This window comes from Rhagoletis zephyria, unplaced genomic scaffold (assembly GCF_001687245.7).
Source record: "Rhagoletis zephyria isolate East Lansing unplaced genomic scaffold, Rhagoletis_zephyria_1.1 Rzeph_scaffold_00245, whole genome shotgun sequence".
Lineage (NCBI taxonomy): Eukaryota > Metazoa > Arthropoda > Insecta > Diptera > Tephritidae > Rhagoletis > Rhagoletis zephyria.
This window is the reverse complement of record NW_016157329.1, coordinates 160,617-188,353: the sequence shown is the minus strand read 5'-3', so window position 1 is coordinate 188,353 and position 27,737 is coordinate 160,617. Positions and strand designations below refer to the sequence as shown.

Here is a 27,737-nt window from a genome sequence, read left to right as displayed (position 1 = left end):
ACAACTGAAGAATGTGCGATGTTATATTGTGATGTGTTATGTTACATATGTTATGTTATTGAATCTAATGATATTCTATGTTATGTTATGCTAAGTAGTAAGCTAAACACCCCTCCACTTAACCCATTCCAACAAATTTTATTTCAGCTCAACTCAACTCACATAAACTATCCTTAATTTTAGCGGTTGAATTTCAACCGCTGGGCGAACACTAGTAAATGTAATTTGTTACCTGCAGTGGCAACGGCAGTCTCACTCTGCTCAAGTAACTTGCTGACAATTCTTTTGTTTTCCCTGTGCTGAGCTCTTCCCACCCGCTGGGAATCCCCAAGGTTTTCTTCGTAAATGGTAGGCACCGCACCGCGTTTTAAACGACGAAGTTTTGCAAAACCTAAGGCATTTACAAAAACAATATTAAATGCAAATAATATGAAAATACACAATATGTTACCCATTTCACTAGTAAAGTGCTTCTTGCACACATACATAGCTCGATTTGGTGTTCAATGCATCTCCTCGCCGGCAGAACTGCCTCCACTTTTTCGCCAGATTTGCGTCCGTAGGAAACGAAAAAAAACTTATCGCACGCTTTCCTTTTGTTTTCACTACTACACTTTGCCACAGCACACTTCATTTTGCTTTGTAATGTCTCAATAATTGTTTAAAACCCCGCAGAAATATTAACGCACAAATATTAAAATTGTTATTTGGTTTTTTCGTATGCTCTCAATCAACAATTGCACCAAGATGACGTCACGCACACAGCTGATTCTGTCAAAATCACAAAGAGCGGATTAGCGGTACCGCGATTGGCGCAATCTATATTTCTCTCAACCGTGGTATGTATCACAATCTAGTGTCATGGCAAGATCGTTGTTTAAACACCGCTGTTTTCCAAAGAATTCTTCATTCTCATTATTTTGGTTGTTTCTGAATGGAGAACCAGTAACGTCAACAGCGTTTTTCGATTATAGTTTTTGTAATTCATTTTTGATCCTTTCTTCTGTGACTGGCCAGATATACCTTTTATCATTGTACTTGCATAATATTCCAGGGACCGAAAACAGTTATTTTTTTACCAGTTAAACTTGGCCTAATATTTTTTATTCCGAAAGTTTTTTCTGGATAATAAACAAACAGCTTATCAAAATTAAACAAATTTGATATCATCTGAAAGAGGACTGAAATAGCTTTTAAACAGAAATAACGAACGATGGTTACCACCTCTATTTATATATTTTTTTTTTATCATTTAATACTAAAGATATTCATATACCTTGGGGGTTTGTTCTATGGTAATTAATTATCATTTTTTATTGAAATATTTTTCAATAGGTGACTTTGCTTGTTTAGACATTTCAGTTTTAAAGCTATTCAAGTCCTCTTTCATTTGATACCAAACTTGTTTAATTTGGATAAGCGGTTTGTTTATTGTCCGGAAAGGACTTTTAAATGGGAATAAAAAATATTTTGCTAAGTTTAACTCGTAAAGAAAATGGCCCATAGTCATAGTCAAAATAAAGTCGACTTTAAAGTTAGTTGCAGCTTTTTGACATAATTTTCAATGGGATATCTGGCCAAAAAGCTGCAACTAACTTTAAAGTCGACTTTATTTTGACTATGACTACGGGCCAATGACTGTTACTTTCGTGTCCCTTCAATATTCGCAATGCAATTGAACACCTACGAGTCCACTCTTTGGGATGTCGCGTGTGTTCAAGTCAATCACCCCCATCAAAGACACCCCAAAACGGTGCAACAACTACTCACTTGCAAGTTTTTACTAGTTTTGTGTTCAATAACTTTTTCTGCTAGTTTTGTCTTTTTCTCAATTTCACGTTCTATTTGCTCAATTTCTTTATTAAAAAGCATGAATAAATGATTGAATTTTTGAGATTGCAATTAAAATGTTTGATTGAATCAGTGATTTGATTGCAATCACAATCATTGCAATCACATGTGCTTACAATTAAATTGATTGTAGTTTAGTTTTGAATAAATTATTGCATTTTTGAGATTGCAATTAAAATGTTTGATTGAATCAGTGATTTGATTGCAATCACAATCATTGCAATCACATGTGCTTACAATTAAATTGATTGTAGTTTAGTTTTGAATAAATTATTGCATTTTTGAGATTGCAATTAAAATGTTTGATTGAATCAGTGATTTGATTGCAATCACAATCATTGCAATCACATGTGCTTACAATTAAATTGATTGTAGTTTAGTTTTGAATAAATTATTGCATTTTTGAGATTGCAATTAAAATGTTTGATTGAATCAGTGATTTGATTGCAATCACAATCATTGCAATCAAATGTGCTTACAATTAAATTGATTGTAGTTTTTACAATCAGAAATAAATTTTGATTGTAATCTTATTAGTAGCACAATCATTGATTGCTAAAAAAATTGATTGCAAATTTTTACAGCTCTGCCGTCAAAACACTAGCGCGCCTTTATTCGTGTGTAGTTACGATATCTTCGGTAACCATAGGCTAATTTCCTCCATTTGGCTCGTTTATACTCCGTCTTTTGTCCAACATAAAGCCTCGTACTCAGCAATCGATAAGACTCGGAACTGGTGACTAGGAGTCCATTCATTCGACCAACCCTATACCTGTACAGGTTTCTTTTTTTATACAGAATCTAAGAAAAAATACACCTGAAAAAAGCATGTACTTATCTCCCAAAGCTGGCAAATGGAAATAAGGATTAAAGTTTTAAAACTAATTAATAAAAATAAAGTAAACTATTTATAAAGTTAGCAAAAAATACTTTTTTTTCGCAAAATCTTTAAAGGACTCTTTTATTATTCGAAAAACCTTGTACGCCCTGTACTTTGCCATTCATATTGTGGCAAACACTACTTAGTAAGTAAAGTCAAGTGTGATAGTGAAAAGGTGTAAGCATGGTCGTAGGCAGGTAGGTGCAGGGCGCTCGGGTATAAAAATCAGAAAAATTTTAAATTATAAAATAAAAAAATTGCCATACATTCAGGAATAGCCTGGAATTCTTTTGTAGAATTTAGTTATTTATTTTTAACATTTATTTTTGCTTTGAAAAAGATTTCTATGATATCCGTGTTTGTTTGTACGTAAATAATGGTAATTTGTAACAATAAATTGCACAAAAAAGTTAAAACAAAAATTGTACTCCTTTTTTAAGTTCTGTACTGCTTTTTTTCTATCGAAAATAGAAATGTACTCCTTTCTCCGTTTCAGAATCTGGAAACCCTAGTTGCGAATGCGAATGCGAATATTCGCAACAACCCTGGTACACACCACAAATTGAAGGAGAAGCTCGGCCAAACACTAATATATTGCGTAAACGCCAATCTATTGTTATTATGTATTAATTAAAGATAACGGAATTTCAAATGCCCTTGACCTTTCTGGTATTCTCGCTTTGTCGCTATAGTTGCATTTTCAAATCTATCACCGATTTACATATAGGTAGGGACCCGGACTTGCCAATTCCATTCTTCTTCTTTTTATTTAGTTGAATTATTTTGTAATAAAAGAAGACGATTATATATTTACGAATTGTGAGTCTGCCAATTAATCTTCACTGGCTCAAAATTTCAATAAGTTTTTTTTTATTAACCCTTGTGAGTATAGAATTAATTTGCGATTTCGCGGCTCATTTGAGAGGCCATTCCAAAAATTTATAATATTCTTATTTTCCGCTGAAAGGTCATTGTAAATATATATGGGAGGTAAGCGTGTTTGTTGTCCATTTTCAATACCATCCAGAGTTGGGCAAAAGTTATTCGAAAGACGAATAACAAATGAATTCATTGTTTTTCTCGTTATTCGTAAATAATAAATAACTTTGTTTTTTCAAAGAAAAATTATTGGAATGACGGATGAAATAATAATAACACAAGTAATCTACGTATATATATATGTAGATATAGTTATGTATAAAATGTTAGCCGTTTTCGTTGTTCGGAATTAACTCAAACCCCTGGATAGGTATAAGTCAAATTTTCGGCGGTTATTCCTTGCGCATAAAGTCCTATTAAAGGCTACTAGAAAACTTAATCGTTGCGATGGAGCCGAGTTATTTATAAAAGCCGTATTTATGAACCGATTTTGTCCAAATTCAAAATGAGATCTACCTTAATGATGAAAAACACTTATGCTAAAAGTAGAAAATCCGTATTTATTGTATTTTTGGCTCTCCTATAATAGAAAACGTACATCTGTGCTCTTTATCTTCCTTATAAAGATTTTTGTTGGCTCACATAACATAAGACTAGAGGTTGAGGTATCGGACCAATGTTGTAGTTGCAAGATCATTACGCTCGCTTAGAAAAGATCTCACAGGTGGAAATAAATAAGACTATCGGTAAAGCTCATGACATCAAAAGTAATTTTTTTGCATATAGCATCACCGCGCTACTATTATTGGCAGAAATATGTGTAAGAAGGGTTCTGCTCTTTAGTTTTTTCAATCTAAATTAAGAATTTTTACTTTACCCATATTCGCTTTTCAACGCTGTTCTTGCATTGGACAACGCAAAAGATCTTATCACGAATGAATTATTCGCGAATAATTATATTACGGATAAAATTGTATTTGAATAATTATCTAAATAACAATTTATTCGAATAATGCCCAACTCTGATACCATCTGCCCTTAGTTTGAAAGAAGTACACATACAAAGTTTCGTTAAGATATATCAGTTTTTACTCAAGTTATCGGGTGCAAAGACGGACAGACAGTCACGGCTTAATCGATTCCCTTTTTCATTCTGAGCATTTACGTGTATATTTGTATATATCTATCTCCATTCGTTTTGGCTGCTACAAACAACCGTTCTGTGAACAAAGTTTTGCACAAGTGCGCCCGGGTATAAAAATGTATACATAAATCTGTACAAACACTATTTTTAACAAAGTCCTCATAATTTTTTAGAGCTTTAGATTTATAGTATAACAATAAAAAATAGGTATAGTACTTCCAAAATTTGTTATATTAATTAAAGTGGTTTTCAACTCAGCTTAAAACAACCCTGCTAAAAATGCGACTAATCGGAGATGACTCCGGAATCAGTCGCAAAGGAACATGCGACTAATACCAATTTTGATCTCTCAATATGAAATGAACTGTTCTCTTTTAATGAAGTATTTTTTTTTTAAACAAAATTTTTTGCAGGAAAAATATTCCAAAAACTCTGCTTTTGCTTTCTCAATGTTTCGTTGTGAAGTCACACATAATGGTTGTCTAAACCTTACTACTTACTTTAGTCATCCTTGTTACTTACTGTGTTAGACATGGATTAGACAAGGATAAAATTCTGAGACTCTGAAAAATAGTCGGGGGTTTGTTTTTTTCTTTTTGAATTTTGAATTATGTCGCTATTGCAGAAGACTATCGATATTAGCTTTACGTTTTCTCTTGAATACAGGCATTTTAACTGTATCATTGTCTCAGTGTGGAATACGCAGCTGGTGCTGATCTCTATTCGGATGACCTGCGAATCAGTCAGTATTTTTGTTTGCCGAACGACTTCAGCGTCTTCCAGGATTCAATACTACAAGGTTCGATAAACTGACAGTTGTCTCTCTCGCACCGCTCCCATATCAGTGTCACGGTGTTGCTTCTTTGCAAATTTACTTGGAAAAAGTGTAGCTTTGCTGTGAAATAGAAGTATAAGCTTTTGTGCAATATGTTTATTTGTATATGCATATGAAGCACATTTAACTGATGAAAACATAAATTGTTTCTAAATTGGATGTTTACATAAATCTCATAGTAGTTTTATTTTAATTTTGAGTCCTTTTGCAGTTTTTATGCAGCTAAATAGCACATAAACTACGTAATTCGCGTAGATATATTAGTATTTCATTCAATGTTTCGTTTAAAATGCCAGGTTTCCTGCAAATACAGTAGAATTTACAAAAGGAATTTCACTACTAATTGCCTACATTGCGTACCTTTCTACTACCATTTTCGCAACAAGAGATTGTATTCTTCCCCTTTCTCTGTCCTTCGTAAATGCAGGGGTAAATGCATTATCAGGGGCCTGTTTAATAAAGGTGACAGCAGCGACAATTGTCAATGTTTCTATGAAGTTTCCCAGCCGGAATTGTCGTCGACATTTTCTCTGTTTCATATACGCTTGTAGGCAACTGTGAGCAGTGTTGCCGCGAATCATTTTTAGTGGTAGCCAAATTCCTCTAAAAAAAGGGCTAAAAAAGTCGTTGTGGCTAAAGATGGTAGCTACAGTTTTTTACCAATATATACATATATAACTATACACGCAAACATTTTCAATAAATAGAAAACAATGAACTCTGTAAAAAAAGCTAATATTTTATCCAACCAAAAACCTTTTTGTATAAAAGGGGAAATATACGACACCCGCTTGCTGGCTCCATCAAGTGATTATACCATCAGTCTCGAGCCATATAATTTACCAGCATGCTGGTACAATATTTATTTCTTTACAAATGAGGTCGAGGAAATATCGAAATGATTAGAGCCGAAATTTCAAAATTTTTCTACCATTTTGTTAAAGTGTTTTGTTTTTTAATTCACAACTACAATATCGTGAGCTTAGGGCCAATTTCACAATGCGTAGTTAACTCAGAATCGACAGTTAACTAGAGATTTTCAGTACAAAATTCTGTAGTTAACTCCCGATTCTGAGTTAACTGCGCATTGTGAAATTGGTCCTTAGTCTTCCACAAACACGGCTTTGACTCATATAGTGCAAGAAATTTCCGCCAAAATACTTTTTACATAGAAAATTGAGCCAATTTCACCACTCACGACACCAGCATGCTGGTAGAATCATAAAATTCTCAACTAGTTTTCGAAGTCGCACCAGCAGCTGGTACAATCACACCACAAGAACATACACGGCAATCGACTTGATGGGCCATTTAACAAATTAAGCATATTAAGAGCCGTCAACTTATCTATTTTAAACTATAGTTAAATCGTTAATAGATAAGTTAACAGCCCTAACACTTTTACAGTATGGATGTATAAAAACGTAAGGAACATACAATGCATACTATATGTATATATATCAGTCTTTCTTAGTTTAAAAATTCATCTCTTACATAAATGAAAAAAAAATTTGATCAAATTAAGCATATACAACTTTTTCATACCAAGTATGAATAAATTCCCCAAAGGGCTAAAAAAGGGCTAGGGGAAATTTTAAATTTATGTGGCCAACAGTATGTGGTAGCTAAATCTAGCTACCAAAGGGCTAAAACGGCAACACTGACAGTGAGCATTTTTGGAAAGCGACAGTGACAATACTGGAATATTGTCGACAATGGTGATAACAATTGTCACTCTGACAAAATTGTCGTGACAATAGCGACAAAACTAAATAGCTCCGTCTGAATGTTTTCACTAGAGAATTTTGTAAATTTATTTATAATTCACTGACAATTCGAAAGCTTGATTGTTTTTTGTTTCATAAAAACAATTGTAACCACGTCCTTAATTAAATTTGAAATTTCATTGAAAAAGTGACAAATTGCCATTGTCGGGTTTTAAAATTGTTGTTGACAAAATTATCGCCAGTCATATGAAATTTATATTTCATTCATATGTAATAATTGCAAATGCATTATTTTAGTTTTAAAAAATATTCAAATTGTTGAAAAATAATTAAATGCGCGCAATTACCATATATAAATTTAAAAATTCTCTTGTGAAAATATTCAGACCGAGCTTTAGTTTTGTCCCTATTGTCGCGACAATTTTGTCAGAGTGACAATATTCCAGTATTGTCACTGTCGCTTTCAAAAAATTTTCACAGTTGCCTACAAACGTATATGAAACAGAGAAAATGTCGCCGACAATTCTGGCTGGGAAATTTTATAAAAACATTTACAATTGTCGCTGCTGTCACTTTTATGAAATAGGCCCCTGATAATTTTGATATACTTTTACATGGTCAAAAATAGAGTTTATAAAATCACTGATTTCACTATTTAGTAGAAGATTAGCTTTTTTTACCTTCCTTTTATTAACTCGGAATGTAACTATGTAATATTTATGCGCCTAAAAGATGCAGCGATTTCTATTCCCAAGTTATTATTCCTTCCTTTTATTAACTCGGGATGTAACTATGTAATATTGATGCGCCTAAAAGATGCAGCGATTTCTATTCTCAAGTTACATACCTGATGACAGTACGAATGGCAATTATAATAGGGAGGTTTTAGTTTTTTAAACTATAGTTTTATGCTCTATAGCTTAAATATAAGTTTGGAAGACGCTGAAGTCGTTCGGCAAACGAAAATACTGACTGATTCGTAGGTCATCCGAATAGAGATCAGCACCAGCTGCGTATTCCACACTGAGGCAATGATACAGTTAAAATGCCTGTATTCAAGAGAAAACGTAAAGCTAATATTTTTAAGATATCTACATATCGATAGTCCTCTGCAATAGCGACATAATTCAAAATCAAAAAGAAAGAAAAACAAAGCCCTTGCTACTTTTAAGTGGCTTAGAATTTAGTCCTTGTCTAATCCATGTCTAACACAGTATGTAACAAGGATTACTAAAGTAAGGTTTAGACATCCACTATGTGTGACTTAACAACGAAACATTGAGAAAGCAAAAGCAGAGTTTTTGGAATATTTTTCCTGCAAAAAATTGTGTTTTAAAAAAACATGCTCGATTAAAAGAGAACAGTTAATTTCATATTAAGAGATCAAAAGTGGTATTAGTCGCATGTTCCTTTGCGACTGATTCCGGAGTCATCTCGGATTAGCCGCATTTTTTGCAGAGTTGTTTTAAGCTGGGTAGAACCACTAAAGTGTAAGAAAAATTTTGGAAGTACAATACCTATTTTTTATTGTTATACTATAAATCTAAAGCTCTAAAAAATTATGAGGACTTTGTTGAAAAAAGTGTTTGTACAGATTTATGTATAAATTTTTATACCCGAGCGCACTTGTGCAAAACTTTGTTCACATAACGGTTGTTTGTAGCAGCCAAAACGAATGGAGATACCCTGTGGGGAAAATCTCTAGTTTTGAACTGGTGCGCGTCTAGTACATTTAGAACCACTACTAGTTCGCGATAAATCTCTTTTGCATGCAAGCAACTGGCGAATTTAACACGGCGATGTCATAGGAATTGGAAATTGTCCCCCGCTGCATAACCTTTTCTATAGTTCAGAACCAGTCCTAAATTCGACATATGGGATCTAGTTCGCTTTGCACCCCATTTTCTATAGTTTCGAACCAGTTGTAAACGAAAAAAGTAACAAGATGTTTTCTTTTTGGGTTACCATGGTAGCAATTTTTAATTATTTGCAAAGAAATGTATTTTCAATCTGAAATCAAATTTGTTTGAATGAATGTAAATTAAATTTTGCATTTGAAAACACGTTTACATACCTTTGGCTGTAGCTGAATTTGCAGAGGTGCTGACTGTTATTGGTTATATTCCAGAAGGTCCCAAAATGTTAAGATGTTAACACAAATTTTAGTTTTGTATTACCAAACTATGAAAAAGTACCTGCGACGTGCAGACTGAAAGCGAAAGATTTGAACGAAAAGCCCGCCAAGCAAAAATCTATTTAAAGTAAACAAGCCCCCCGCTGCATCCCTTTTTCAGTAGTTTCGAACTAGTTCGAAATGCGCCAGATGAGATCTAGTTCGTTCTGCATCCCCTTTTCTATAGTTTTGAACCAGTTCTAAATTCGTCATTTTAGATATAGATTTCTAAATTGTTTTTTTAAAGTACCACATATCGCTGCTTTTGAACTGGTGGCGATCTAATTACTATCGGACTGGTTCATTTTTGGCGATAAAGATCTAGTACGGAACTACAAATTTGGTTCACCAGTTCGGGGTTTCCCTACAGGGTAGATATATACAAATATATACATACATAAATGCTCAGAATGAAAAAGGGAATCGATTAAGCCGTGACTGTCTATCCGTCTGTGCACACGATAACTCGAGTAAAAATTGATATACATGTCTTAACGGAACTTTGTATGTGTACTTCTTTCAAATTGAAATGTTTTCAGCCAGGGTTGCCAACTTTTGCATTCTTGAAACCGGGACGCACAATAAGTCTGTTCGTTTGCTCGCCCGCAGGTGCCTGAAAGTGCCCAATTCCTGTGTTGGTTGGTTCTCGGGCTGTTGAGAGCCACTTTGAGCGATTAATATTTGCGTCTCACTAGGCCGAAGTCGGCCGGAGTATTTTTCCGAGCAAGTTTTTGAAAACTGTCAAACTGCCAGACAGGGATGCCGTTTGGATCTAAATAGATCCAATTGGATACATTTTTAGACGAATTTTTGCGGGAGACTTATTTTTTCCGGTCAGTATAAATGTGGATACTTTTTTAAATAGGCCAAAATTTTATATTTCCTATAAAGTTTTTTTTTCGTTCAAAAATCGTAAAGATGGTAGAAAGCATTACGTTTTCTAAACGTATTAAGAATCGCTTTTTAGCGCGAAATTAAAGCATTTTATTTTTTGTGAACGAAGCAATGAACATATGAAGAGATCTCACCAAAATAGGTATAAGCGCAATTGCTTTAATTAGCTTAAAAGGATGCTTTACGCAAGATCTTAATATACATATCGTCGTTTAAAGTACAAAACCGCGTATCAACAAAATGCAAAACCGCGTATCAAGATAATGCAAAACCGCGTATGTGACGTTGCATAAATTATTTTCTAGAGAGTAAAAACACTTATATTTCAAAATGGTTCTCTTTTTTATAAAGCAATCGCATTTCTGGCTAGTATATTTCAGGACGAATGGATAAGGATTGAGCCAAGAGCTTGTGTGAGCAAATCCAATTTTTGGTAGCAAATATCAGTTACGCGGTTTCGCAGAATGACGATACACGGTTTTGTACTTTAAACGACGATATATATAAAGTAAATTATACTCTTTCTGTAGTAATCTCTTTCATATCACATATTTTCATTTGTTAATTAAAAAAAAAAGAAGATTTCAATGTAGTTTAAAAAACTAAACTTGGTTTATTTAAGGAAACTTGTATGCATTTTACTGAAAAGACTTTAAATACACTCTTAAAAAAATTTTGTTTATTTGCGCATATTAAGAGAGGTAACCAGTTTCCTCTTTTAATGTGTGCAAATTTGCACGCCGTGTAATAAAATTAATCATTGCCTGTTTACTTTTTCATACCAAATTTTTCGCAAAGAGCAAAATTACACATAAAATGTTTAAAATAAAGTAATGTTTATTATTAGTAGGAAACGTATTTGTAGTTTGAAAATTTTTGCAATTTTAAACATTCTATATATGTGTATTTATGTGTATATTTTAATGATCTCAAGTTCAAAATCAAATACTGAACATCTCATACGTATACAGATTCTTGTTGAAAAATAGATACTTTTCAGTAGTAGTTTTACATGCTCTTTTTAGAGTGTACTTGCTATTTATTATACTTGCTTTGCAAAATACTTATGCACAAAAAATGTACTTTATAAATTGAAATTACAAATGTTTGATTTTATGTACATGTATTCCAAGTCCTTAGGATGGATTAAATTATGTCTTTTTCATGAAAATGTTTGGTTTTCTTACAAATTATGAGATGTATATGTAAAAAAAGAAAATTGGATACATTTGGATACATTTTTGGCTTGGTCAGTGATACATTTTCTTGAGACGGCGCGGCAACACTGCTGCCAGAAGAAGAGGAAGGAATTTAAACATTCGAATTTTAGCTAAGAAATACTATGTTCATATTTGGCTGTGTTTCTTTGATTGATAAGTGAAAAAATATCAAGTGAACCATTAGTTCAACGTTATTGTGTTTCTGCCGCTCAAATGTTAAATTTATAATTTTGGGCGATTTGACGGGTAGCGCCCTTTCGTACCTGCGGTCCGTATCAACCTATGAAATGCGGTTGATATATAGAGAGAGAGAAGTAACGACAACGTCACCTTCATGTGGTTTTTGTTAGTTTATTCGCTTTTGTGAGAGCATTTCGTACTTAGAGAGATAGATAGTTGAATTATTCACTGCGACCAGTATGTCTATTGTGCCCTTAGCTCATCATAGTACCTCACCTAGCCTTAGAGACTCTAGAAATTTCAGAATTGATCGCGGGGGTAGAAAATCTACGGGTCCTCTCTTGGCCATAAATTTAGTACTTACGCTCAAAACTAGCCCGAAAATGCTAATCTAATGTTAGGAAATCTGGTACGTTAAATTACATAAGCTTTGTTTCTTAACAGATTATTATCACAAATTTTTACTGGATTTGGAAAGCGTTTCTTAACACAAAAAATTTGCAGGATAGAGCCAAAAAGAGAGCATAAAAGCTGAGCTGCAAATTTCTGTTGGCATGTTTAAGAAGCAGCTGTTCAAAACGCACAAGGAAAAAGTTGGTAAGTTTATTTTACTTCGTTTTAATAAAACAAAATGAGTGCATCGTTATCAAAACACATTGAAATATTGCAGAATGTAAGGATTTGTGCATGCATTTGAAGATGTGTGTGTGTGTGTATACTGCGATTGCAAATCTGCTAGTTTTCGTTTTTTTTTACTTTTTCCTCTTTCGATCTCTTTGTGCGTAAAATTATACTCTTCGCCAATCTGCTATCAACAGCTGTAAAAAGTTAAGAAAGACTCCTATACTAGAGATAGGCACGGGACTAAATATTTAATCCCGATCCCGCCCATCCCGATATACGATTTTTAAGTCCCGAGCCCGCCCATCCCGGCGTTTTTCAGAATTGTACCACGGATCCCGTGGGTCCCGAAATCTAAAGCAGGCTACAAATGGACAACAAATTGAAACGATCGGTTGAGATTTCAACGTGTGTGGCGTGGTTTGCAAAACGATCGAAGGTTTGCAAAAATGTTCATGTCTTTCAAATTAATTTTAAATAATAAAAATAATTATGAAAGATATTGCATCTTCCGATTATTTTGTTTTGCTTTGCTGTTCGTTTTCGTCTCAATTAAACATTAATAGTTAAAAATTATTTCAAACAGCGTTTTTAAGGAAGAGTTTGTGAATTTGCGGTGGTTTCGGTTTTATCTGGAGTGTCGGGAAAAGATTTTGGTCCCGTCCCGCCCGTCATATTTTTACAGATCTTCCCGATACCACCCATTCGGGCCAATTTTAAATCAGTACCGTGGGTCCCGCTATCCCGCGCCCATCTCTATAACATACACAATATGTAACAACCTACATCAATTTTAATGCTGTATTTTTGGAAATTTTCTATTTGGAAAAAACAAAAGAATGTAAAATTAGGCCATAAATAAAAATAACTTAAGGACGAGCACACCTAAAGTTAAATATTCTAAAACTAGAATATGTATTAACAAAAAACCAATAATAACAACAACCACATGAGCATGTCTAAATAGCAGTAGAATAGCTGCCCTTTATTGTTGTTGGGTTTACATATGAAAAAGTGAAAAAAGCAACAATAGTTTACGTAGCGAACATAGCTCAGTGGGTAGACCATTGGCTTTGTTGTAACCCGAGGTCGCTGGTTCATATCCCAATCATGGTGGTTGACGTGGTGATCTCCGAAATAATAGCTATAACTTCTACCAAAATGTAAATTACTGTTGTTTTCACAAAAATTTTCATTAATAACGACCTCAAGCTTAATCAAATTGTTGAATATACATAATTGTTATTAGGCCATAAATAACAAAAAAAAAAACAAAAAGTAAAATTTCATATACATAAATTTTCATAAGACGAAGCTTCAATGATAGTACATATTTCTAAATTACTTAAAGCATTTACTAAAATTGAAATAAAAATAACGCGAAATTATAAGTTTTTTATACATGTATGTAAGTACAGTGCCGCACTAAATTATTAGCACAGGTAATTGGCAACATTCTTTTTTTCATATAATCAATTCCACCAAATATGCCAATATTATTATTTTTTTTAAATAAATTCAGATTGCTTATATGTATATGTACATACATAGGTATACATGAAAAAATTAGAAATACATTTCTCTACTGCTTGGTCTTTAAAGGAAAAAATTGTATTCAATCCTTCTTTGTTCGTAACTTCTATATCTCTGCGGCTGTTTTACTTCGTAACTTTGATTTATGCTTAAGAAGGAGCGCTCACTGGAAGCAGGTGTCACAGGAAGTTTTGCGTCTATTTGCACGAATCGGTCCAGCAATATTGTTGGACTATGATCCGTAGGGACATTGAAAAAAATGCCTATACAGAACCATTATCAACCGCATAAACTTATAATTGTGTAAACTTAAATCAACTGTCAAAATTTGTATCGAAACTTGTTTACACATTTCTAATTCTCCAACGATTTCACTGAATAATCTTAATAAACTAAAGCCAAGGCAACTATGTATGTCGCAAGTGTGCACGAAAAGAGAGTATGGGGCGTTAATGTAACAGACGTCTTAAATTAATAAAGGGTTCACTGGAGACTCGATGGGGGTCTACGGAGTGAAAGTTGTAAGTGGGAGTCCATGGAAATTTATCTGGTTTCGATAGTAAAGAACCAAAATGGTTGCTTGATTGCTTGTTTTTTTAACTTTAACTCTTTGACTGGTGTATAGTAGAGTCCGACCGATAAATCGGCCGATGCCGATGTTAGTATCGCAAAAGAATCCGAATCTGCCATTTTTGGCCGATTCTTGAATTAGGTATTGTTATTTAGTTATTTGATGATGTTTTTATTTTGTTATCATAAAAATTTATAAAAGCGTTTGTTCTTAAAATGTAATTATATTCAGGATTTAATCGGCAAAGAATCGGCCGATGCTTCGGCCGATTAAATCCTTAATTAAATTCATTTCAAGAACAAATACTGCTAACAACTCTTTTAATAACAAAAGAAAAACATAATCAAATAACTAAATAACATAACCTCATTCAAGAATCGGCCAAAAACGGCCGATGCCGATTCTTTTGGTCTCTACTAGCCCCGGCATCGGCCGATTAATCGGTCGGACTCTAGTGTATAGTGCTCTTGACGCACTACTGTACTTACCGTCGCTTTGTGTCTTCATACGTGGGAAAGCCGTACAGACCACCTGCAGACTAAACATAAACGGATGTTGGTATAACAGGCGAGGCAGAAATTACTGGCGGCAGATATTTGAGCACTTGTGTATTTTCAATGCCTCAGGATAGTACGCCATCATCACCTTTGTTGAAGGGATTATATAATGTTGGGTTCCCTGAGGCTGAATTCTGGTTCAATTCCAGCACTGACGAGCCTAGACTCACACATTGTCGAATCTTCACTGATGGCTTCAAAACTAACTCTTGGTCAGGATATGGGGTCTTTTTCGAAGTTAATGGGGATAAGCTTCACTTTTCTCTTGAAGAGTATGCTTCGGTCTTCTAGGCGGTGGTACAATAACACCATACGGAATAAGGCCATATGGTCTTATTTCCATTTTGTTTTGGAAATATAACCATATGACGTTATTTCCTATGCAGAAGTGAAATAAAGTCACATTAAAATTTGTACGAATTAGTAATAAATTCATAATTGAAATCAGTGTTGCCATTTTAAAATTTCATATTGTAAAAATTGCCTGTTTTACACATATCTCATAAGTTTCTTACAATTCCTGAACCCTCAATTTTTTTTATTAAAAAATGCTTATTTTCGTTCTTTAAAACTCAAACATGAGAAGAGGATTTATAGGCCTTTAAAACTATATATAAAAATCTATTGGTAGACTTTGATTGTTAGGAGTTTTTGTCGCGTAAAATAAAAAAAAAACTAATTTTGTTTATTTTTCAACTTTAACTATCGCGTCAAATACTATACTGATACTCGGCAGTGCCGACCACCTACCTGAAAAGTTTTGTTACATGTACACGCAGTGGTCCTGAAGTATAATTAAATGCCTCCAAAATGTGGCCGAATTTTAGTTGCGGTATATGTTTCTAGGGCAGATTAAAAATTCGAAATAATCAAAATCCTAGCTGCTCCCTTTCTCAATAAATTGATATTTTCGTGTTTTCAACCCGAATTGGCGATCCCCGTTCACGTAACACACTGAAGCTATTCTAACGGGTGATTTTTTTGAGGTTAGGATTTTCATGCATTAGTATTTNTATTACTGTATATACTGTGCTAACTCGGAAAACCCAAAAAAGTTTCATTTTATACCCGAGCGCACTTGTGCACAAGGGTATTATAACTTTGTTCACATAACGGTTGTTTGTAACAGGCAAAACCAATCGAGATAGATATAGACGAATGTATAAAAATGTATAAATGATCAGAATGAAAAGAGAAATGGATTAAGCGATCCGCCCGCCCGCCCGTCTGTACACAGGATAATTCGAGTAAAAATTGAGATATCTTAACGCAACAGGGTACGTGCACTTCTTTCGAGCATAGGACGGATGGTATTGAAAATGGGCACAATCGGACGATAACCACGCCTACCTCCCATATAACGGTAGTTTTCAGAAATACGAAAACTGCGATATTTTAATAACTACTGAAGGGTATTCACTAAAAACTGATATTTACAATAATTTTTAGACGAAAAATAAGGACAATAACCCACATCCCATATAACGGTAATTTAGAGAAATACGAAATCTTCGATAAATCAGTAAATATTAAAGCTAATTTATTGAAAATTTATGCTTGCAATAATTCTTAACAAGAAATACGCTTTTAATAAAATTTTGGAAAATGGGTGTGGCACCGCCCACTTATGATCACATATATGTATCTCGATAACCGTTCTACCAATTTTTACCAAACTCGGTGTGGTTATTGTGCTTGCCACATAAAAGCAAAACGTTGAAAATTATTGAAATCGGACTAAAATTGAGGCCGCTTTTCATATAACGGTAAATTTTAGAAATGCTTGAAACTTCAATATTTGTAAATTTAAGGACGCTAATTTACTCAAAATTGTAGCGGTAGCTTTCGGAAAGGTGGAAATCATATACATATCTAATACTTGCGTCGGGTATTTCAAATTGTCCATTACAATCATTTCCACTACTGATTGCGTCAATTTCTGATGCTCCGAACCACCTGATGCAAAACTCTCTACATTTGAAAACACAGTGTTTATATTTGGCTGATTGCTTCTTGGTGTAGGGTTTTGGCTCGTGCTTGGCAATTCATTGCTATCCTCTGTGACACAACTTGCTTCATGCAATGCTTCATTGTTTCTCTGTAGTACACATTGTACATTAAAGTTGCGATTAATTGATGGTGGAATTTTTAACTTATGTACTTTTAGGGCTTCAGCCTCCTTTGAATGTTTCAACTTTAAGTGCTGCATCATATTTGTTGTGTTGTTGGAGCACTTTAAAGTTTTGCAGCACAACTTACACCTTACATCTGTAGAACTCTCCTTTGAAAAATGCTTCCAAACATCACTTCGTATTGGAGGCATTTTCCTTTTTTTCGCTTGAATAAAACCTTATAAATAAAATAATAAATAAATATAAACAATATAATTTTTTGAAAAAAAAATTTAAAAAGCGCTGCTGATGTGAAATGGTTTTGTTTTCTAGTGGCGTACATCTTTCGATTATTTTGGAAATAATCGATTAATATTGCAATTAATCAAAAGGGCTTTCACGATACAATTAAACCGACAAGTGAAGGAAAATAACCGATTAATATTAATTGTTCGATTAAAGACAGCTTAGCCTCACAAAGTACTGTAACCTCGTCATGCGTCTTAAAAAAAGGAAAGGAATTTACTTCTGTGACAACCCCAAACTTATTCTTTTCCACTAAAGAGCCTGACAAATTTCTATAGCTTCAATAATAGTATATATAAATTGGTGGCTATACATGATAATACTGAGGTAAAAATATCAGGGAAAGAAGTTCTTAATTTACATGACTTTTTTGAAACTCCTATACGGTCAGGGAACCTGAATACCAAATGTTGCATGGAATTGGAGTTTTCTACCACTAGCGTTCAACATTCATTACAACAGATATCAAAAATTATATAATTTAATAATGAATGCGTAAATTTCTTTATTCCTCTTATCCATTCCTAATAAACGTTAAAGCGACAGACATGGACTTTAATATCAGTTTTAGCAGTGCGACGAACGACACACCAATAACAAGAAAAGGTTAACACTATTTTAAATTAATTAATTTTACAAACATAAACTACTTTTTATTATGTTTTTTTTCAGATCTTCAAAGTTTGGAAGAAAAAGTATTAGAGCAGATAAGGAAATCCGAGAAAAAAATTTTTAAAGGTAAACTAATTATACATATCGCTCATTTACTTCAATAATGTCACAACTCAAAAAAGCAGCACTCGAGATAAATAGCTTTAAAATTTTGAATTTACATATATGTATGTACATTAGCGTGGGCCGAAAATCCGCTTTTTTAGAATTTCGATTGGTAATAGCAAAAATATGGTTCATAATGCTCTAAAAACAATCTGTGTGAAAAATGAAAATTTTTGGTCAATATCTTAGACTCGCCCAAGTCCATCAAAGTTCAATGGCTTAAAAAAATAAAAATTAATAAATACATTAATTAATAAATTTTTTTTACTAAGATTGCAAGTATCCTCGAAAGTATTAGTCCTACATACTTTGGTATATGAACCTTTTTTGTAAAGAATCGAAGTAAATAAACTAAAAAAAAATGTTAGCACTTGAACTTTGATGGACTTGGGCGAGCCTAAGATATTGACCAAAAATTGTCCTCTTTCACACAAATTGTTTTTAGAGCATTATGAACCATATTTTTGCTATTACCAACCAAAATTCTAAAAAAGCGGATTTTCGGCCCACGCTAATGTACATATTACATATAGTTACGGTGACCATATTAACCGACGTAAAATAAAGGACATTTTTTTCAAAATGATTTTGGAATACGTACATACAACTCGTATGACAAAAGTACCTTACACATATCTTAATTTAAATCAAATATTTACAGTCAATTAANCCAACCAAAATTCTAAAAAAGCGGATTTTCGGCCCACGCTAATGTACATATTACATATAGTTACGGTGACCATATTAACCGACGTAAAATAAAGGACATTTTTTTCAAAATGATTTTGGAATACGTACATACAACTCGTATGACAAAAGTACCTTACACATATCTTAATTTAAATCAAATATTTACAGTCAATTAAATTATTTAATTGTACAAGTTCCCCTGCTGTAGCGAAAAAATGAAGCCAAATCCTTTTCAAGGACTTCGCCTTCCCTTGCTACCAAAATGCGTTTACGATAATTCATACTGTACGACGAAGCCAGCACACAGTGGTTCAATATTTGGAATTTAATGTTCATAATCCACCGAAACCTTAATTTTTCAACCAATTTTTACTAAAAAGCAAACAAAAAACTATTTAGTTTGGTGAACATTTTTTATAACATTTCAAAATTTTTTGTTTTTGTATTTTTTTTTTTGTTTTGGAAGAACCGTATAATTGTTTTCAACTAGTTTGTGTTATGTAACATTTATTAACTGGAACAGGAGAGTACATTTTCTTCAAAATTTTTACTTTTTCTGCATTTTGCACAAAAAAAATAATATAACCAAATAAAAATTCAGAAATCAGGCTTAACTGGTCTCTTGGAAATACTGTAAGCTTTCATAAAAAAAATATAAAATTAATCAAATGAAATGAAAAATGAAGGCTCCAGTGAATTACGAACACTAAATGCCAGTTTTGAACCACTAAGCAGCAGGGGTTTAATGTTCTAGTTCAGTGGAACTGGAAACTCAGCGTGGAACACCATCCTGGGCACAACTTTCCCTGGGCTTTATAGATTGTACAAAAATAACCGATTAAATAGAAACCCTTAAGTGAGGTGCGAAATCAACTGGGGATGGTTTTCATTATATTTTATAAGGAACATTTTTATTTTTTATATTCTCCGTTAAAAAAATACCTCTGAAAAATGCAGAGCCGATTTAAAGGACAGTTTAAGAAATAAAGGACAAAAGGCGTCCTTTATTTTGAAAAAAATTATAAAGGACAGGGGGTTAAAATAAAGGACAGTCCTTTAAAATAAAGGACGGATGGTCACCGTACATATAGTAAAAGTGAATATATATTTTATTCGAGTAAGATAGTGGTAATCGATATAGCTATGAAATTTTTACACAACATTGAACAAATTTTTAGATTATGGCACTATTGAATTAAATGCGCGATATGTATGTATGTATGTATTTAAAAAATTAAACACATATATATATATATATTAGGGCGGGTCGATTTAAAAATCGCTCATTGCTCTGTGAAAATCGTATTCTAGGGATCAAAATAAGAAACTTTGCCGAAGGAACCATACCTCTAAAACGAATTCTGATGTCCCCCAATTTGGGTCGAACTTTTGGGTAGGGGCAAATTTTGAAAAATCCCACTTTGACCCATTTAAAGTGCTCCAATCGAGTCCAAATGTATGACCGACCCCCACTAACTTTGGACGGCCGATCCACCCATGCCAGTGGCACACCCCCTGGAACTCCCCTGGGGGGTTCCCCATACAATCATTTCAAAAAATCACCATTTTTGGCCTTTACATGAAAAAATCAGCTAAATGGCTATGTTTTTTCTTTATTTTTATTTATTTATTTATAATAATATTTATTATTTATTTATAATAATATCTATTTTTTCTCTTAAGAAATTTATTTAGTCAGAACATATGTAAATGAAAAAATTAATTTAAGTGAGTTATAGAAAAGAAACTAAAAAAAATTATTGTTTGAAGTCTTTTTTACTTTCAAGTCTGGGCAATTTCGCACGGCTCTCTAATGTCGTCGCCATAACAGCCTCTACATTTTCCGGTATAACCCGTTTGGAAACGCTAGCTAGCAATTGAACATGTCGTTCCGTTCCTTGTATGTGTGATGGAATTTTTGGATCATTAAACGGTGGATCATCTTGATTTAAATATTCTTTCAATGTATCGTACGGAATGCTTCGCGTGAATGGTGGTTCAAATACGATATTTATATCATTCAAATTGATCATTTCCGTATAACTTGTGCAATTAAAGTTTATATCTGGTTTTTTATAAACTCTAAGTTCCATTGGCTCGTCAACATCGGTTCGATAGCGTAGAATTTTCTTGATGGCACAGTCGCGCTTTTCTTTGCTATCATCAAACAACATTGATAACAAGATATTTTCCGAATGCGCATAATATGAATTATCTTTAATTACTTGATTGACAATTTTGCGTAAACGAGGTTCTAGAAATCGTGACCAACCAATGAACTTGAAAAATAATGCACTGCCGTACACGACAGAGCTGTAATACTTGATATTGAAGTACATTGGCACATAACATTTAATTATAAATTCAACCAGAATTCTTAAATTTGCATCTGGATTTTCCGTTGTCACATATAATCGCAATAATCTAGCGGCCTTGGTGAGCCACCGAGAATGTACAATTTTCCCTGGTTTGATGTTAGCCAGATCCACCGGAACCACGCCGCTAGAAATTGCATGGGCCATGTCGTATAAGTACTTCGAATCGGTGGAAAATTCAATTTTTTCAGGAGCAGGGGGCATATTTTGCAACTCAATTTTCTGGAAGCCGTCCACCACCTGAAAATATATAATAATAAAATAATTAAAAATGGTTGACAATTATAATAAATGAGTGATAGCAATAACTTACCGGAAGAGTTTCACAAGTTTCGATTTGACGGCTCAGTTTTCCGGTTGCCGATCTTGGTCCAGTGCTGGTTGATTTATCCAAAGCTTCAAACAAATGCCGAAACGGAAGTTCGTTGAAGTGTAGAAGGCAAACGAACCAATGCAATGGTCTTTTTAACAGCAATTCGAATCGTCGTATAATTCCACCGTGTGGGCCAGTGTTTGTTGGCTCACCGTCAGTGCATATTCCAATTAATGCATCCAGTGATATATTTTTATCGTTGAAAAAAACATTTAATTTGGTTGTTTTGTATTCAGCGGTTTCATGTTCCAGTCTTACGTAACCAATCAATTCAGAATTGGGTTCTCTCAAAATAACAAGATGAGGTTCTTTTACCATCCTAGTATGATACTTCTCATCAATTTTATCTATCGTTAAAGTATCATCTTTTCTGCCATCGAATGAAAACGCTAACAAATTGGTATCATCTAACCGTTTGCGAAGCACTTCTTGTCTGCATTTCTCTTTTTCTCTGCGAACTTTCGATTTATCCATGATGAGAGGTTTCCCATGCTTATCTTTAATTTTAAAATCTTGCAAAAGAGCGGTTCCCAATGCTGATGCTACTCTGTCAGGCACACCAAATCTGTCACATACCAAGGCAAAGTTAAAACAATCGTATCTCTCTGTGTATTGTGAACTTGTGCTTCTATCCATATCTTCTTGAACCGGTGGCGGTGCGTATGTTGAATCATCGGGATCTTGGTATGTTGGCATTGATGACATAGACGTTGCTCCTTGCTCTTCAGTTTCCATCACAAATGCATCCATTGTTAGTCTTCTCTGATTATGTTGATCGTGCATGAACTCTTTGAGGCGTTCGGGAACCCAGCCGCATGCACATGGAGCTGCCTTCAAATCGCATTTACATGTTCCAATGTAAAAAATTGTTTCCAGAGATTTTACATACTCTGTAAATTGTTGGGTGTTGTTTCTTCTCTTGATTTGCTCTTGATACTTGTCAAGCAATTTATTCAATTTATTAAATACACTTTTTTTCAGCATTATTTCCATACCAAGTTTTTCCCAAATTCCAATCAACTTATCTTGTACTTGAATAGTGAATGATTTATGGGAAAACTTTTTTTGTTCTGTTTTAGCACGTTCGCTTAAGTAAAAATAATATCTCAAGATATCCAGATGGGTTGGTAAATTAAGATCAGTTAAATCAGTAGACACACCAAAAACAGTAACATCATGCTTGGGTATATGACTCATTGGGTTTTCGATAGTTGTTGATGTAGTTGCTTCATCTTGCGGTGTAGAGGATGGTGGATTCATTGTAAACTTTTTGATTTGGAATGGTCACTTCACTTATTATTTTTTTTGAAATATTTTTTTATCTGAAATTAGCACTTCACACTTTGAGTTCTTCACAACGACTTAATGCATTCACAAAAACTGTTGCGTTATATATGGTCTACGAGACGAGGTAATAAGAATGAAATGGTAATTTCAATTCTACCTGCTGTGTCTTGTGGTGGCTTAAAAAAAACAACACAAGCAATTTTACGATCTGCAATTGTGTCACAGTGATACCTTCATTGTTTAAAAGGGTTGCGGTGCATTCCAGTGATACCTTAATTGTTAAAATGGTTGCAAAAAACGCGCATTTCTTAAGAAGGTGCCTTAAAATACCCACAAAAAGGGTTGTAAAAACAACCTTCATTTCTTAAGTAGGTGCTATAAAAAAACTACACAAGTAAGTTTACGACATGCAGCTGTGTCTTAAAAAACGCACACAAGCAATTTTCCGATTTGCAATTGTGTCACAGTGATACCTTCATTTTTTAAAACGGTTGAATAAAAAACCCACACAACTATGTTTACGACATGCAAATGCATCACAGTGATGCCTTGGTTTTAAAAGGGTTGTAAAAAACGCTAACTCTAATATTTTTTTTAAATTTCTTTTCTATTACTAAGTTAAATTCATTTTTTCATTTACATATGTTCTGACTAAATAAATTTCTAAAGAGAAAAAAAAACTCCAAAAAGAAAAAACATAGGCATTTCGCTGATTTTTTCATGTAAAGTGCAAAACCGGCGATTTTTTGAAATGTTTGTATGGTGAACCCCCAGGGGGGTTCCAGGGGGTGTGCCACTGGCATCGGTGGGTCGGGCCTCCAAAGTTAGTGGGGGTCGGTCATACATTTGGACTCGATTGGAGCACTCTAAATGGGTCAAAGTGGGATTTTTCAAAATTTGCCCCTACCCAAAAGTTCGACCCAAATTGGGGGACATCAGAATTCGTTTTAGAGGTATGGTTCCTTCGGCAAAGTTTCTTATTTTGATCCCTAGAATATGATTTTCACAGAGCAATGGGCGATTTTTTTGCCTCCCCACAAATCGACCCGGCCTAATATATATATATATATATATACATATATACACTTTACAGAAATAGATCACAACCAAAAATCAATAAAGCGAAGCCTTACACGAATTTTGCAAGAAAGAAAACAAAGGAAATACAGCCACAAAACTTCATGGAATGAGATTATCCCCAAAACACCCTTTGGCAACATTGAGGATTTTAAAAAATTTGAAAAGGAAATTAAGGACCATTCTTCCAAATACGAAAGTCTGGTAATTATTTTGTTCAATCAATATGAATGAACTATTATATTAAGTGATTGCAAAAATTTATTTTTAGTCTGAAGAACTTTCGCATATAATTTGTACGAGCAGTGAAAAATTTATTAAAATGGCTTGGCGTAAAATTGTTACGGATAACGCAGCACAAAATTTATGCTGGAAAGGGACAAACACCAAAGTGGCAGCAAGAAGTTTAAGCATTACAGCAGCTTTAAAAAGTATACTGTTTCAATAACATGCATGCAAATTTATTTATTTGTTAGTTCTATCTTCCAGATGTACTTTCCGTGAAATTTCCCCAATCCACAGACGACGAACTCGCACGAACCTTCATTACCTTTTTCCAGCATGCAAAAGGACGACTTCTAAAACGCACTGTATATCAAAGCAATAGAAATAGTAGTCTAGAAACCTAAAGACAACTTCATACCAGGGCTCGAAAATGCCATTTTCGTATACATCCATTTTGTCACCGAAAATCACATACAAATGTGTATATAGTATGTATTGCTAGTTTTTGCTGAACAATCCAAGCCCTGTATATAGTCATTTTAATTTTAAGTAAAAGTAAAAAAAAAAACTGAATTATACCTGAGTTTAAGAAAACTAAGACTGAATGAATTAACAATACTTTATCCATTTATTTTAATTAAAGTGCTTTATAATTTTAAAAATGAACCTTCTACTTTTTCAATTTTCTAAACTTGAGCTAAAACGGGGTAAAAAATGGTATTTAACCATTCTAATTTAAGTTAAGCTATTGTATTTGTACATATATATTTTGTCGAAAATATAGTTCATGCTACAATGAAATCCACATAACCTGAAGTTTTAAACCTTGTACAAGATTTATAAAAATTCACCACATTTTTTGAAATCAAACGAATTTTTATAAATCTTGTACAAGGTTGAAAACTTTAAGTTATGTGGATTTCGTTGTAATAAAAAAATTAAAAGAAATATAGAAAAAGTAAATAGTCAAAATTTTTAAAGACAAATTGTGGCTGACTTCCAAAACGTATCAATACATTGTTTGGAAACTGTTATACTGCGGTATTCAAACTGTTTGTATATGCAGAGTTGCGACACATTGCAATCATATACATTGCATATTTTAAATACTCAATATAGCAATGAACAGTTTTTCTGAATTTTCCATTTTTAAAACACCAATGGTAACCAATAACAAACGAAGCATCAACTTTGTTTCTGATGCGCTGCATGCGCTAGCGATGCGTTTCGATAAATTTTCGGATGCGTTTTGGAAAAGTATACATCGTCAACATTTTGTAGTTCGGCGTTATGGAACATTATACTTTGTACGTATGCAAAGCAATTGACGTTTTGGAAGTCAGCCTGTTTCTAATTATCGGCCCGCCGCACTATAGGTAAAACACGAGTTTTTTTCAAAATCGTAGATCTTCCGTTAGAGAAGAGATAATGGAATGAAAATTTTTTTTTATCGTGAAGATGAATGATCATAGAATATAGGAAAGCTATAGCGAAGTTACAAGTTAAGTTAAGTTATTGTTGTTGTAACTTATCAATAGTTTTCCTATATTATATGATCATTTGTCTTCACGATAAAGAAATTTTCATTCCATTATCCATGGCGCCTATAGTGCGTCGGTGTAAAATTTAAGGAATTCCATTTATTTTTTTGAAACGAGGCTAAATGTAACACTTATAAGGACTGCATGTGAATGAACTTTAAGTAAACCATTTTATTAATTTTTAGCAATATTTTTTAATCTAATCTTAACAAATTTAATTAATCTAAATTAATTCATCTTAACAAAACACAAAAAACACAAAGCATATGATAGTTTTAAAGTTTTGAAAAAAATTTAGGTAAATAAGCAATATTCCAAATTAATGAATCATATATTATGTTTAAGTTCAAATAATTCATTATTACTATTTTATTGGGAATAAATTTAATACAAGTTTTACAAACAACGCGTTTTATTTAATAAAGCAAAACACAGCAGTTTGAAATTCACATTCGACTCCCATTAGAGATCAGCATTAGAATTCGATTAGAGAATTATTATTTTCTCGAGTCGAGAACTATGTGCCATTTTTGTTGTGATCGCTATGATTCTCAATAGTTTTTCGAGTCATTCTCTAACGTTTGAGATTGGAGAATGTGGCTAGTTCTCCAATCATTCTCTAATCCGTAACTAACCTCAATGTTTGCTGGGTAAAGGCTGGTGAAAGTTCCAAGCCTATGTTAAGTGCTACGCCCCATTTTACAAACTCATTTACCTTACTGTAAGCACCTACCATAGATATGTCTGCATACCAAATTTCAAGTTCATGTAACTTATGGTTCCGAACTGCTTTATATATACCTTAAGATAAGCATCTACCATAGATATGTTTGCATACCAAATTTCAAGTTCATGTAACTTATGGTTCCGAACTGCTTTATATATACCTTAAGATAAGCATCTACCATAGATATGTTTGCATACCAAATTTCAAGTTCATGTAACTTATGGTTCCGAACTGCTTTATATATACCTTAAGATAAGCATCTACCATAGATATGTTTGCATACCAAATTTCAAGTTTATGTGACTTACGGTTCCGAAGTTAGAGCTGATTAAATAATTTACGCCTATGGGAGGAGGCACGCCCCCTTTTCCAATACCGTAAATTGTTTCCCATGAGTATGGAATTAATTTTATTTATCTCGACAGTATAGGCGGCGCCACGCCCTCTTTTCTAGTACTGCCCATTTTTCTCTATGCCTATAACCTTCCCGGGGTAAAAGCAAATAAGTGTGCAAAGTTTCGTACGATCCGTGCCGCGGTTCAGAAGATATTAGGTAATAAACAAACAGACATTCACATTTATATATATAGATGAAAACAAAAACGCCTGGACTGGACGAAAGGAAACGGAACGCAGAATACCAAAATTGCCAAACGGAAAAAATTTCGATTGGAGTCGAAATGCAGAATAGGGCTGAATTTTCGTGATTGGGATTAAGAAAAATATTTGGGATATGATTTGCACCAAATTTTGGCAAATACCCAATCGTGTGACACTGTCTTTAAACTTGTATTTATACGGATGTTGTTCGAGAATGAACTGTAAAAAACTAACCAAAATTAAATAACAACGAAAATTATATTTTAAAACTTGTGAAAATTTGGTGCGGCTATAATTTTTTCGACTACTGTATATTAGACTGCATCCCCAAAAAAAGTTTCGGTTTTTCCGGCGGGATTACCAAACCTAGTATATTTAAGGACCGTTACAAAATACCTATTAAAATGGATTTTTTTATGAATAAAAATAGTTTCTTAAAGGATTTTTTTGGAAAAAATCCTCTCAGATGACAAAACAGTTTAAGCTTAAAAAATCTACATAAAAATATTAAAATTGTATCAACGGAATCATAATAATGAGATTTTTTATGCTATTTTTTAACTTTTTTCAAAGATTTGTGTAA

The 27,737-nt window shown here is 33.5% G+C and overlaps 2 protein-coding genes across 3 annotated transcripts; one reads left to right on the top strand and one right to left on the bottom strand.

Moving 5' to 3' along the window:
• The first annotated feature begins 12,327 nt into the window (after positions 1–12,327).
• On the top strand, positions 12,328–25,271 carry LOC108358377 (uncharacterized). 2 transcript variants are annotated; one of them, XM_017609666.1, is made up of 6 exons: positions 12,328–12,380; positions 18,023–18,088; positions 18,155–18,220; positions 24,078–24,265; positions 24,333–24,492; positions 24,551–25,271. In XM_017609666.1, the coding sequence occupies exons 1-6, from the start codon at positions 12,338–12,340 to the stop codon at positions 24,688–24,690; spliced, it is 663 nt and encodes a 220-aa protein (XP_017465155.1). In that variant the 5' UTR covers positions 12,328–12,337; the 3' UTR covers positions 24,691–25,271. The 2 variants fall into 2 exon arrangements, with proteins under 2 accessions (XP_017465155.1, XP_017465154.1); XM_017609665.1 differs by lacking the exon at positions 12,328–12,380 and having other exon boundaries at positions 17,831–18,088.
• On the bottom strand, positions 20,662–23,402 carry LOC108358376 (uncharacterized). Its single transcript, XM_017609664.1, has 2 exons — positions 21,638–23,402; positions 20,662–21,564 (listed from the first exon to the last, which is right to left on the bottom strand). The coding sequence occupies exons 1-2, from the start codon at positions 22,955–22,957 to the stop codon at positions 20,707–20,709; spliced, it is 2,178 nt and encodes a 725-aa protein (XP_017465153.1). The 5' UTR covers positions 22,958–23,402; the 3' UTR covers positions 20,662–20,706.
• Positions 25,272–27,737: the final 2,466 nt, after the last annotated feature.